Below are 13,110 nucleotides of genomic sequence, written 5' to 3' on the forward strand. Positions count from 1 at the left end.
ATTATACCATTGGAATGGAAATCAGTCTGATTGAATCACATCGCCCGTCTGTCAGTGCAATTGCAAAGGAAACGATTGAAAACCGATCGTGTTTTATACTAATTTATTTTGATGTTATTTACAATTCATGCACTTTTGTACAAGTCAAATGTTAACCTATCGATACATTCTCTTAAAAGTTTATACATTAATACATCGTCTAATAAATTAACAAACAATATTGATATGATTATTATAATAATTGTATTTTTCTTATGTGCAATAATTTTAGATTTATATTTACAAATATTTAACAAGCGTGAAGGGCAAGCTTGATTATTAATTACATTTAAGTTATTTATAAACGAATTAAACTAAATTACGTGAAATGAAGTTGGAAGATAAAATTTAAATTCGTATACTAAATTCAAAACATCTTTGGCACATATAGTTCGTGTGGGATTAATAATTTTATGCGAAGCGAGGCATCACAATGAATATAATTAAATACTATTCTAGTTAATATTGTACGATGGAGGGCGGGTAGTAATGAAGTAATAGAGGTGATGAATGTGTAACAATAATTGTCTGATCTATATTAACGTTTTAGACACATTTTCGAGTTTTAAACATGTTTTCATAGATTTGCAATGTTATTCTAATTTTTACAGTACGGCGTCACAACGAAATAAATAAATAATTATCTCACTTTGTAAACGAGACGTTTATTTAGGTAGACCATTTGGGCAGCGCTTAATTCAGCTAACCACCTTATTTGTCCTTCATTAGAGACACTTAAAGAGGTACAAAGGCCAAGTATTGTTTAATTAATGACAACAAAATTACTGCTTATATTTAAAATTGTCGGCTAAATATATAACTAACATTGTATAGCACACATAGTACAGGAAATACTAAAGCTCTGACCAAAACGTACTTAGAATAAAGTAAAGGGGAAGATATATGAAGGAATAGTTCATATAATATCACTTATTAACTACATATTGAATGATAATTATTCTCGAAAATATAAATATAATTTCTCACTCGCTATATTCACAAGAGATATGGGTCTGCTATTCATTATGATATGTTACTTTTATCTAGAGGAGATACGTTATTCAATGTTAATGTAAATTTAAAACTAAATACTTATTTCCCTTTGGTATAACCACAGATAACAGATGAATTCGTAACTAATAAAACATCTATAATATTCAATAACAAATGAAAAAGTCTGATAGGAAATCTATTTGGACCAGGACAATGAAAGCTAAGAACGATTGCCGCCAGCATTGGAGATTGCTTGTGCCTGTAACAAAAGAGATGTGTGTTAAAACTAAATTGTTAATCGATTGTGTATAATAATTTATTTATATTATGTTCCAATTTTAGCCCGCGGCTTCGGACGCGATAAATTTTGAGTTAATCTCTTTCCCTATACCGTGAAGATTTCCTGCTGTCTTTGAAATATCTAATCTAAATTCCTATGCTGTTTAATGGATGTTAATAACACATATAAATCTTCCTCTTGAATCACTCTATCTATTAAAATGTCATTATTATACAGATATAAGAGTTGTTAGAATGAAGCAATAATAAATATTGTTATATTTCTTTAAATTTCGAGCTATTGGACTTTGAGGATCCGGAAGCCTGTATCCTTTTCCCCATCCATCTTTTTTCAATCTCGTTTTAAATCTTTTCTCTATCTCTTTCCTTTTAAAACGGGCAACATATTTGAAGAGGCCCAACCTCTGCAAATGTTCATGGACCGTGGTACTTACCATCAGGCGACCCACCACGTTACGAATTTATTAAATTGCATTGCATGTTGAAAATTTATATTGACACAAATTTTACAATTCTGTGTTCAATTTCATGTGTGTAATCGTAAAAGTAATGAGCATTGTTGCAATCAAATATTATTTGTTAGTTTAGTGTACGGAAATAAATGATTCCTAGAATTTAGCGAACTTGGTACTGCAAACTCGAAGAGGCTTGTGAGTTTATTTAAGCCAGCTCACTCCAACGCAGCAGCCAGAAGGTGAATAAACAGTAAGTGCATAATCATTACTGAGGGAAGTATTCTGACTAAGACTTGAAAACGTAATATGTTTCATATTTGCAGACTAATCATTCTTTTGACTATATTAATAATATAATGGTAAAAAAACCACAGGCGCGTCCGGGTAGACCGTTAGTTAGTTCGGTGAAATTTTACAGACCGTACATGTTATATGTACGGTTCGTCTCGGAGGCTACGAGTAAGTGGAATTTCTTACTCATTAATGTATGTTACGAACCTTAAACCTTTGTCCATAATCAATAATCATTTATTACATATGCAGCAACGCAAAATCGCGGTGCGCTTGTAATAGATATACAAACAAATTATATAATATATGGCACAATAATTTGGTATTTACGTTTTTTATAAAAATATGTAGACACTATATTTCATATCTTATTATTATTATATATTTCATCAAAATATTTGTATGCAAAAAAACACTATTAAAAATAAACATTGCATATTACATAAATATTTCAAATCAAGCATATTTTATACAAATTTGGCGTAACCCAAGACAAAAAATCTTTTAGTTTATACTTTTTTTTTCACTGAAATCCAGTCATCATTCACATTCAAATAGTCTATTTCAGGAGCGTCAGGTTATATTCGCGATATAGCATCGTTCAGTTCGCTAAAAGCTAAAACGTCTATTTCAGAATAACCTTTCTATTATGATAATATCCTTCGATTGAAACATTTCACCTTTTCATAGTGACTCGATGCAATGACCATTTAGTCCCATCTCAATGTATAGAGAAGCGTTAACCCCGAATTATAAAAGAACCGCAAATATGTTCTCAAATTCAACCCTTCATTTAAATGCGTATTCTCTATTTGATATTATAGGCCGTTCAAATACTTTTTCCTCAAGTTAGGGAGGTGTAGAATTGATTGTGCGCGGTCTGCACTGAATATTTATGAGGGTTAAGTGTGTATGCGAACTCGTTGAATGTTTAATCTCCACGGGTACCATGCTTCACGAACTTGGAATCAAATATATACGTTCGAGAAGTATTAACTATTCACGCAGTATTAGCGTTCCGAGGGAATCAGTTCGGTCGTTGCGCCCGCGTGCGGTCGGTGACGCGCCGTGACCCCCGTGCAAATATTTGAGGGCAAGGAAAAAACCGTGCGGGACTGAGTGATGCTTCCTGAGTCTGACCCGACGAATACAACCTAAGGATCTTCAAGGGCAGAGTGAACAGGATATAGGGAAGCTCACCATCTAAGACTACATCTACGGTTCCATAACTACATAGTATAAAGCTCACTTTGCTATCGCTTCCCGCGTCACCATATATGTATGCATGCTTAGATCTTTAAAACTACACAACGACTTTTAATGGAGATTTTTTTAATAGATTGAGAGATTGAGTGATTCAAGTGGGAGGTTTATATGCATAATAACAATTATTACTTCTACGAATATACGAATATACGATGCCGCGGGCAAAGGCTCGTTGCACATGAATAAAACAATACTATTCCTAGTACTATGCGACGGTCACAAGTTGAATTTATTTCCAATTGTTTGATTGAACTCCGGTTTTGTTATGTCGTAGGGTTCGCGTGGATTAATAATGTATATTGTTTTTCTGAATATAAAATGCCGTGGAAGTGTCGTGTGCTGTTTGCAAAGAATACATAATGGAGCGAATAAAAGTTTTGTTGTTAATTATTTACTTTTATCCGACTTCAAAAACAGAGGTTATCAATTCGACTGTATTTTATTTATTTGTTACATGGTAACTTTTTACTGGGTGAACCGATATTTATGGTTTTGATCTGGCAATTTGAAGGAGGTTAAATATCTCGGTCTTTTTATTATAAAATTATGATTACACTCTACGTTTTTTTGCGGTGATAATGTTTATCATTATTTGACTGAAATAATGACTTGAAAATATTTGAACTCGATAAATAGACACAGACTTGAATTAAATCGATCTTACAATTAATGAATTCTTAGGGGTGATTATGATAACGAAAGCAACTGGAAAGAAACTAAATGACAGAATACGCAAAATAAAAGCAACCTGTAAATTGTAGAGCGCCATTTTATCTATCTACTGCGCATGCGCATTAATGTTTTATATAAAGATAAATTTAGTACATTCTAATAATTCGCTAATTCAATGATATCGTGATTAATATTGAGCTTAAAGAACTTAAATTATTCTGGTCGTCAATATTAAATAAAATTAAGAAGTTCGACATTGATTATCCAATGATATCAAATCAGAAAGAAATGTTTATAATCCTCTTTTAAATTAAACAAGAATTTTTATATCAAACTGTCCTCTCATTAACCACTACAATGTTTCACTCGATTCGCAACAAAACATTGCAACGACATTTCTTCAAAATTTCACACAGCTGTCGATTTACTAACGACTACAAGACTTTATCTATTCGATTCACAAATTAGAATTGACACCAATGGGCTGGAAAAGGATTGACCGGATATTACATCGCGGTGTAAACTTGCGTTTTTTTGCGATTACATTATTATTTCTTTTACATTAATAAAATATTCCAATAAAGGAGGGTACCTGAGTCGTGGTGCGGGTGGCGGTACACCTGCGCCCTGTCCGGGGCGCGGTCCAGCTGCGCGCGCACCACGCTCGGCCGTTCCGTCGCCACTTCGCGCTGCACCGCCCGAGTTACGTTCGCGCGGCGGACGCCTGTAACCGCTGCTACAATTATGCTACTGAAGGGTCGTCCAGTAATCATTTCAATCCCCCCTCCTTATACTCTTTTTGATTTTAAATCAGGTAGCAATAATCATTTTAGCCCCTTCCACATAATCATTTTGATTTTAATAAAGTAGTAATAGTAATTTTTAACCCCCCAGATCTTTAGTTTGATTTTAATTAGGCAGCAATAATCATGTTTAACCCCCCCAGATATTAAACTTTGATATTAATGAGATAGATTGAACTAGATATTAGTGTGGTTAACTGGCATTTACCGTGCGTATTACAATAAAATGATAAACGTAGCGTTTTTGTTTGACGTTTAGAAATAGTAGGTGTGACAAAAAAAGTCACGTGATTAATGGACGACCCCTGATCAACTTAATTTTTTTTTTAACTTTAACCTGAAACTTGGCCAGTATTACGTGGATTATTCAAAAGAGAAGTCTCGTCGAATAAATAAATGTTTAGAGTTTCAATTTGAAAATATTGGCCAGTTATACGCATCGGCGACGGCACAGCATGGCGCTGAACACTGAAATGTATGGATGCTATGCTTTACCGTTCCAGCATTAAATCGTTTCGAAAGACAAACATAGAGGCTGTCTATTATTAGCGTGGCATATATATCTATACATTTCAGTCATCAGAATTTAAAAAAAATATCAATTATCAAAGTTCTTTCCAGAATTATCATATATATTTTCTTGGACATTCATTAAATCTTGTTTTTAATATTTTTAATACTCCTAGTTAGTAACCGTCAACACTGCCCGCCTTTAGTTCGGAAGACTAGCAAATAAACGAAACAAACATGCGAAAGGAATATGAGATGATAAACTGAAACATCGCAGAGTAAACACTTACTTTCTTTGTGGGCTGTGCTCTTCATTTCTGTTGCCTTTGGAGACGTCGAGGGCATTGGGATCTCTGCATGAAAGTGTTTGCTAGTTTATTAAACTATTAAGTATAATTTGTTGAAATTTAGAGATGTAAAGAAGAGAAAAACATTGTTAAGGAGAAGAGATTCAAACCTGCTTCTTTTCATTTATTTTTCAAATATTGCTATATTATTAAAACACATTTCATGCGAAAGTAATACATTGAGATAAAATCATTGAGAAGCAATTTTACTTTATTTTAAAATGAAACACAAGGTATTACCAACATTATTTTTGTTACTATTATTATAATTTATACCATTTTTGAATCAGTCATAATATAAATTTACATCTCCTTTCAGAGATTAAAATTCCACACAATTCTTAATGACATTTGTTTCATATTAATCCCATCGGATAGTTGCAGATGAGACAGATTAAATCACTATCAACTTCCATAAACATAAACTTTCAGTATCTATTATTCATACGTGACTATCATGGTCCATCCAAAAAGTTCCATACACGAAAACTCCAAGTCCGAGTGTAAAAGAAAAGCAATAAAAGTTACCGTATAGCCTGATGGAGCCCTCGGTCTCCCCGAGGGAGTTTTTAGAGATGCAACGATAGTTTCCGAAATCACCGCCCTGGAGGTTGCGCACTGTTAACTTCATATGAGCCCTGTGTACAGAAATTACTGTGTTTTTTACTGGAAAACGGGTTAGTTCAGGTCTTTTCTTTGTTAAAACGACTGATATTTTCCCGAGTAGCGTTTCACTTATAGGAAGATATTTTTGGGTGCCATTACTTTAATGATGCGCGTTAATTAAATTTCACACAGAGATTGTCTGAGTGTGATATAACATCTAAACAATGTTATTTGCAATCTCCCAAGCTTCTTATTTTATCTATTTAACTTTTATTTATTTTTACTTCATACTCAATGCATGCTTCATAAATTAAAATAAATTGAATATATGTGTGATACAAAATGCAGACAAACCCACACAGAGCCAGCAGTAATAATAACAATTGCATTATACATTCCATTTAATATTAATCCGCCGCGTCATTGAGACACATTTGCATGCTGTCTCTGTTATGTTTTCAAGTTTTTATAAGATATACGTGTGCAGAAACTCAAAGGACTAGAAGTATCTTTTCACAATACCTACTGCCAACCCTTCTCTGTTTTGCCCGGGCGTACAATTCCATACAACCTCTCTATTGATTAAATATTTTCCAAATATGTAAGTGTATACATGTATGTGTATTCTATGTGAACTTTAAACTTTTTTTCTAATGGAATAGAATGCTTTTTTGTAAACACATTTTGTCTCTTGACTCTGGATACCACCGTCGGCGTTTGTGTGACATAGTAGCCTCTCAGTTTAGAATGATATATCTATCATCATCATCAGCCCATATATGTTCCCACTGCTGGGACACAGGCCTCCTATGAGGGTTTAGGCCATAATCCACCACGCTGGCCAAGTGCGGGTTGGCAGATGTCACATGTCGTCGAACTTTTTTTTTTTTTAATTCTTGGACATGCCGGTTTCCTCACGATGTTTTCCTTCACCGTTTAAGCAGTGGTGATGTTATCCACATGCGCAGATAAACTGAAAAATCAATTTATTTCCTGCACGCTCGCCCGGCCTCGAACCCCGACTTATCAATTTTGAAGTCCGAGGTTCTCACCACTGAGCCACCACTGCACATATATATATCTATATAGTATCGTAAATATTAAACTATGTTGTAAAATTTCCATGAAGTGTGAATAGGCCATAGTAATTTGATTTTGCACTAGATAAATACTAACCTATAAGAATTCTCTTCAGTGTTGATAGCATACTTCTTCGTTGGCAGCACCATGACATTATCGTACACCCAGTAAGAGATGGCTCTGGGATGCGCCTCCGTGTGACAGTCCACCGTCACATCGGTGCCCGCTGGAGCACCAACCAGCTGGTTCGGCACCCAGATCATTGGGGAAACTGTGAAAACATTGCAATTAGGATGTTTTTATATACTGATATAGTTTCGTTCAGCAAATGCGATTTGTCCGCAATGGAAGACAATATTTTTGTGTATGAAAATATACACACCAAAGCATCATCAGTCGTGTGTTGTCAATGAAAGGGCACAAGCCCTCTGTAAAGGTTTAGTCCATAATCTACCACGTTGTCTAAATGTGGTTTTTGACATGCCGGTTTCCGCACGATGTTGTCCTTTACCGTTTCGTATTGGTATCGCACCGTGTTGTTGCGAATAATACGCAAAAGAATCGAAAAATCTATTTATTTCCAAGATAATCACACATCAATTTCTATTTTTCATCAATTCATCAAATTATTTCGTGAATTGATTCAACGAAAATTTTCACCAGCATTTTTGTGTTATGATTCCACATCCCAAACTTAGGTTAATGCTTTAACTTTTAATTTTTTTGCTATAAAACTTAGCGAAACATCAAACTTAAGCCGACAATACAACCAGAACCCCTTGTGTAAATTCAATTCCGTAAATAATGGGCGAAATACGTTGAAGTGAGCGATGATTAATCATATCATTTTAAACGGCAGCCGACAACGTACGGAGTATAAAATAAACTATCGGAAACTAGAAAGCAATTTATAAATTCCCGATAGTGATGAATCGTACTAAGTTGGTGAGTGGGAAGGAACATAGACGTTCGATGACGATTTTTCACAGGCCCGATAAAGGGGAGGATTCACTGAGGTGCTGAGAAAAGACGGCATCGGAAATAAGATGTCTGAACTAGGTACAAAATGGCGACGGAAAATATGAGTTGCTTTGTTTGTTGGAATTGCTACATAAATCGTCACTCATTGTAGTTAAACAGGCTAAGTATACAACGCTTAATATGATAATTGATATTTTGAAATCCAAATGAATTTCCGGCAGCTTTTATATCATAAATCATATAAAAAATGTGTGTATCAAAGAAACTATTTCCTCAGCGATCATACCAGTAACATATACTCATTATGACACAGTAAACTGATGCGTCTAATAAAAATGAGAACTTAATAATCCAAATGCACCTAACATCGCCCTGTACAGATAAGTAATATTGATTGCTCGACTCCGGATGCTGTGCTAATAAAATCCACAGTTTGAGAACGTAATTCACGTTCAGAGTTTATGGTGGCAATTTTCACGAGGAATATTTCCGTACGTCCGTTGCGATTTAATATTCTACGACGTTTTAAAATATTTATAAAGTTGCACGGTACGCCGCGGGTATATCAGATGGGTTCATTATTATGCGGATATGTGTTTAAGGCTTTAGTATCATTTGAATATGTCGGCGGTGCGCTCAACATTTCTTGAGCTATATTTTAAAGGGTTTTGTAGAATATTTTCTTTCGTGGCTCAGGTAACATTCACGTACTGCGGCTACTTTGTCTTTGCAGATTTTTGCTGTTATAATATACGAGATTAGATGGCACTACCCTCACACTTTTGTTGAAGAAGTTTTGGCAAGATGCTTCTCTATTAAGAAGTTTAGTAAAAAAGTAAATTGTTAATTTAAAATTCGCTTTAAAAAGTATATTAATAAGAGCATCAATAGCAAGAACAGAACTCGAGACCACAAACAAAGAAAGGCTTAGTTAATTTGTAATTTTTAATTTGTTCCACAACTTTATCTTCCGCGAAACGGCATTGTTTACGAGGAGTTTATTAATTCTGTTTACGCAACTCCAAAGAAATTTCTCGTAGAAAGAATTGATTTTACCGGTTGTAATCTCAGAGCGTGCACCTTGGAGAAATATTATCTTTCAATTATTATCACCGTATTATTATTTATTCAGCTGTTCTTGTAATAGGAACATAAGATCTTTGTAGGAAAATTTCTTGAAAAACTTGAACAATATCGGTGGTGATTATATTGTGATAACACATTTTAAAGCAAGGAAGTATTACATATTTCTCGCCCCGTTAAGTCTGTATTATATTGATTGAATCGCAAGGTTGTTGTACTGGTGTATTTTTATAAAAAACTTTCAGAGTTTAATAATGGAATGAAGTATGAGCAGAATAAATTAAACAAGTCAATCTAAGCGGAATCTCATTTTCATTATAATTTACATGACTTTTGACTTTCGGGCAAACGTTAAGCACATTTGCGTTTTTAATTTCATATACTTCGTTATGTTATTACCAACAGTGGCGCAAACTGGATCTACAATGAATAATGTTGCAAAAATATTTCTTTTTAGAATAGAGGAAATGGCTTTGGTCAGCTAAATAACTATGTATTATATATTTAATACTTTCTCAGGTCTTAAACTATATTTGTGACAAATTTCATCCATCTCAGTTAAGAGGCTTTGGGCGTGAAAAAGAGACAGTTAGGCAGACTTCAAATTTATAACATTATATGAACAAAATGTCATATTTAAATATTTATAATAAATATATTTTACTTCAGTTACTTACATTCAACGTCAACGATGATTCTCTTAGAGACAGACGGGGGCACGGCGTTCGTAGCGATGCAGAGGTAAGCTCCCATCTCGGTGCGACTGATCCTCTGGAGTGACAGCGTGTCGCCCTCGTATACCGTGACTGCGAAAGAGTTAACGTATAAACACTGGGAGAGAGCTTGCAGAGCGACAGTAAGTCGTGGTGTGATTCGATAAGATCGTCACTAGCTTGGTTGAAGTATTTTATATATACATTCTAAGTTTTTTATATTTTAGAATAGAATACATTTAAGTATCACAAATATAGATTCAGTTTTAATTCTACTTAACTTCATGACAGAATGATGAAAAATTAAAGCGAAGAAAACAAATAATTGTTGTGGCAAAAAGTCCAGACTCGGCTATGCTGTTAGACTAATGAGAGAGCAACAGCGCTGATTTTCAGTCTTATAGGTTCCCACGGAGGGTTAAGGTTATTCACCACGCTGACAAAATTCGTGTCGGCAGATGTAACATGACATCGAACTTTTGTATCTTCCACATGATTGTTTCCTCACGAGGTCTTCCTTCACCGTTTCGAACCGTGACGTGAACAATATGCAGAAAAATGGAACAATCTATTTTTTCTAGCACGCTCCGGTGTCGAAACCACGACTCTTCGCTTTTAAGTCCCAGGTCGTGACCACTGCACTACCACTACACAACGTTATTGTCAATAAAGACTTATCACGATTCTCAGTGAAATAAGTTGACAGCTTATGGTGTATGTTGAAATTAGTTCAATAGGCAGTGATCCTTTAAAATAAGTACCTACGGGTTAACGTATTAGATTTTATGAATAGTTAAGTGTTAATAAAATACAGGAATGTCAATGCCTTGATAAAGATACCGTGTAAACTTTCATTTTATATTTTCTATTGACATTTCTAACATGACAAATTTTATGAACGTATACATCTTTTGTACGAAAAATAATAGTTAGTTAGCAACTCATCATAGTTAGTTACAGATGGGTACAAAAGCTTAGCATAACACTATGAGAAAAAAAAACAGGTAAAACATTCGGTAATTCAGAAAATGTAATTTAATGGGGTTTTATTGAAGGGGGAGCGTCACCCACATACATAACAGTTATTTTGATAGATGCCTATGGGAGGAAACAGGGAAATATGGCTTCCATAAGAATTCAATTCAAACAAATTGTTAGTACTTTTATTTTATTTTCGTTCTCGCTCATATTACGGCTTTGTGTATTTTAAAACTAAGAAAAGTGCACACGCGACGTACTAATGAGTAAAAATAAAACATTTTAAGCCTTCCCGACGGTTTTTTTTGGTCCTTCTATAACACTTTAATAAAACGATGAAATTATAACAAAGAGAAACCGTTTTCATATTCCCAATGCTTGTAAATAAAGTTTTAAACATTATAATTCTGGAACCATAGTGTTTGTAATTAGCGCTAATTATAGCGTCACCCGTTTATTTAGTTTGAAAATTACTCGTTTCGCGGCTGTGAAATATACCAATGTTTACATTACCTCCCGAAGCCAGGCTTACTGGTCAATGTAAATATATCAGTATTTTGTTTATGTTGTTATTGTGGGATTTAATAATACCTATAATTTTATCTTTTAAAACAAGGAGGAGTTATTCAATTCGACTATCTTTGGGTTTGTTATCTCAAAACTTTCGGCTGGGTGAATCGTACTAGATAACTCCTTTTTTATTTGAAAACTGATGCCCTCTGTGTGGGTCCGTTTAAATTTCTCGTTTTGTTAATATGAAGACGGTTTGTTTAGTTTTTCGTTAGAAATAATAACTACATATATATATTTTGCATAGAAAATAATTTAAATAAAATAAAATAAATTGATCGGTAAAAGAATTTCATCAAGTTTTTGAGTTTACTCGTTAAAAAGAGATTAACAATAAAATTTATAATATTTTTATAATATTACACTGTACAGTTGTACATGTATCATCAGATGACATTGGGATCAAAGCGAGTTAAGGATAAAGGTCTCATTATTTGCTGGCAGTTAAATTCCTGTTTATATAAGACACATGAGTGTGTGGGTGCCTGTGTATGTGTCAAATTATTTTATTTGTAATTACAAAACAGATGAAATCCGTGCCGGTGTATGGAGTTGAAATTTTCTTGATTCCGTTATTTTTTTAATAGAATTAACAATCTTAGGAATGATGTGTTTAGTTCGCGAGGTTTTAAAATATTTATAGCATGATTCAAAATTAAATTAGGCAATCTTAGAAAAGCTTGTGAATGACTGAGTTAAATTTTTTGGTTGTATTGTATTGTGTATACATAAAGTATCAACAATCACTACATAGTCTAAAATTCTCTTTCTCTGTCCCTATGTCCCTATGTCCCTATGTGTGCTTAAATCTTTAGCTACGCAAAGGATTTTGATGGCTTTTTTAATAGATAGAGTGGTTCAAGGGGAAGATTTATATGTACAATAACTTCTATTAAACTACTCCGAATTTAACACGTGCGAAGCCGCGGCCAAAAGCTAATATCATTAAAAATTGGTAAATCTGTCTATCTGTCTATTATGCTTTCACGCTGTCACGTCACATTTCACATTGCCGCTATGGTTGTTATGTAAAACAATAATAATCATTAACAAAAAGCTAACTTACTTCAATTTGTCAAAACAAGAGATCAAATTGCAATGAGAGCAGAGGTTTTCAAATAGAAAAATTATTACCAAATTATGAGGAAACGAACTCAAAAACTGTCGAAGTAGAGCCTCCTTTTTTGAAGGAAGGAAAGTTTTTGGCCATGTCTTGATGAGTGGCTTGTCCGTGTAAAGCTGAAATAGAATTACTCGCTGTTCGCCCCGGCTTTCCCCGTGGTACATAAATGGTCTATGTCACACAGTGAAGGTGCAGCTTTTTTGAAATTGGTTCAGTGGTTTTTGCATGAGAACGTTACATGCATACAAAAATACAGTTTCCTCTTTATATAGTGTATATTAGTTTACGGTACGGTACTAC

At 34.1% G+C, this 13,110-nt stretch overlaps 1 protein-coding gene across 3 annotated transcripts in view; it reads right to left on the minus strand.

Annotated features, from left to right (window-relative positions):
- Positions 1-250: 250 nt before the first annotated feature.
- Positions 251-13,110, minus strand: part of LOC119831469 (lachesin-like) — a 55,809-nt gene continuing 42,949 nt past the window's right edge. The window contains exons 6-11 of one of the 3 annotated variants that reach the window (XM_038354835.1): positions 10,104-10,232; positions 7,459-7,633; positions 6,205-6,314; positions 5,620-5,682; positions 4,609-4,740; positions 251-1,291 (exon numbers count right to left, since the gene is read on the minus strand). In XM_038354835.1, coding sequence (XP_038210763.1) covers positions 1,197-1,291; positions 4,609-4,740; positions 5,620-5,682; positions 6,205-6,314; positions 7,459-7,633; positions 10,104-10,232 — 704 coding nt within the window. In that variant the 3' untranslated portion in view covers positions 251-1,196. Of the gene's footprint in view, positions 1,292-4,608; positions 4,750-5,619; positions 5,683-6,204; positions 6,315-7,458; positions 7,634-10,103; positions 10,233-13,110 lie in introns of all 3 variants that reach the window. The other 2 variants (XM_038354833.1, XM_038354836.1) reach the window with 2 other exon arrangements.

This window comes from Zerene cesonia, chromosome 13 (assembly GCF_012273895.1).
Source record: "Zerene cesonia ecotype Mississippi chromosome 13, Zerene_cesonia_1.1, whole genome shotgun sequence".
In the NCBI taxonomy this organism is placed as follows: domain Eukaryota; kingdom Metazoa; phylum Arthropoda; class Insecta; order Lepidoptera; family Pieridae; genus Zerene; species Zerene cesonia.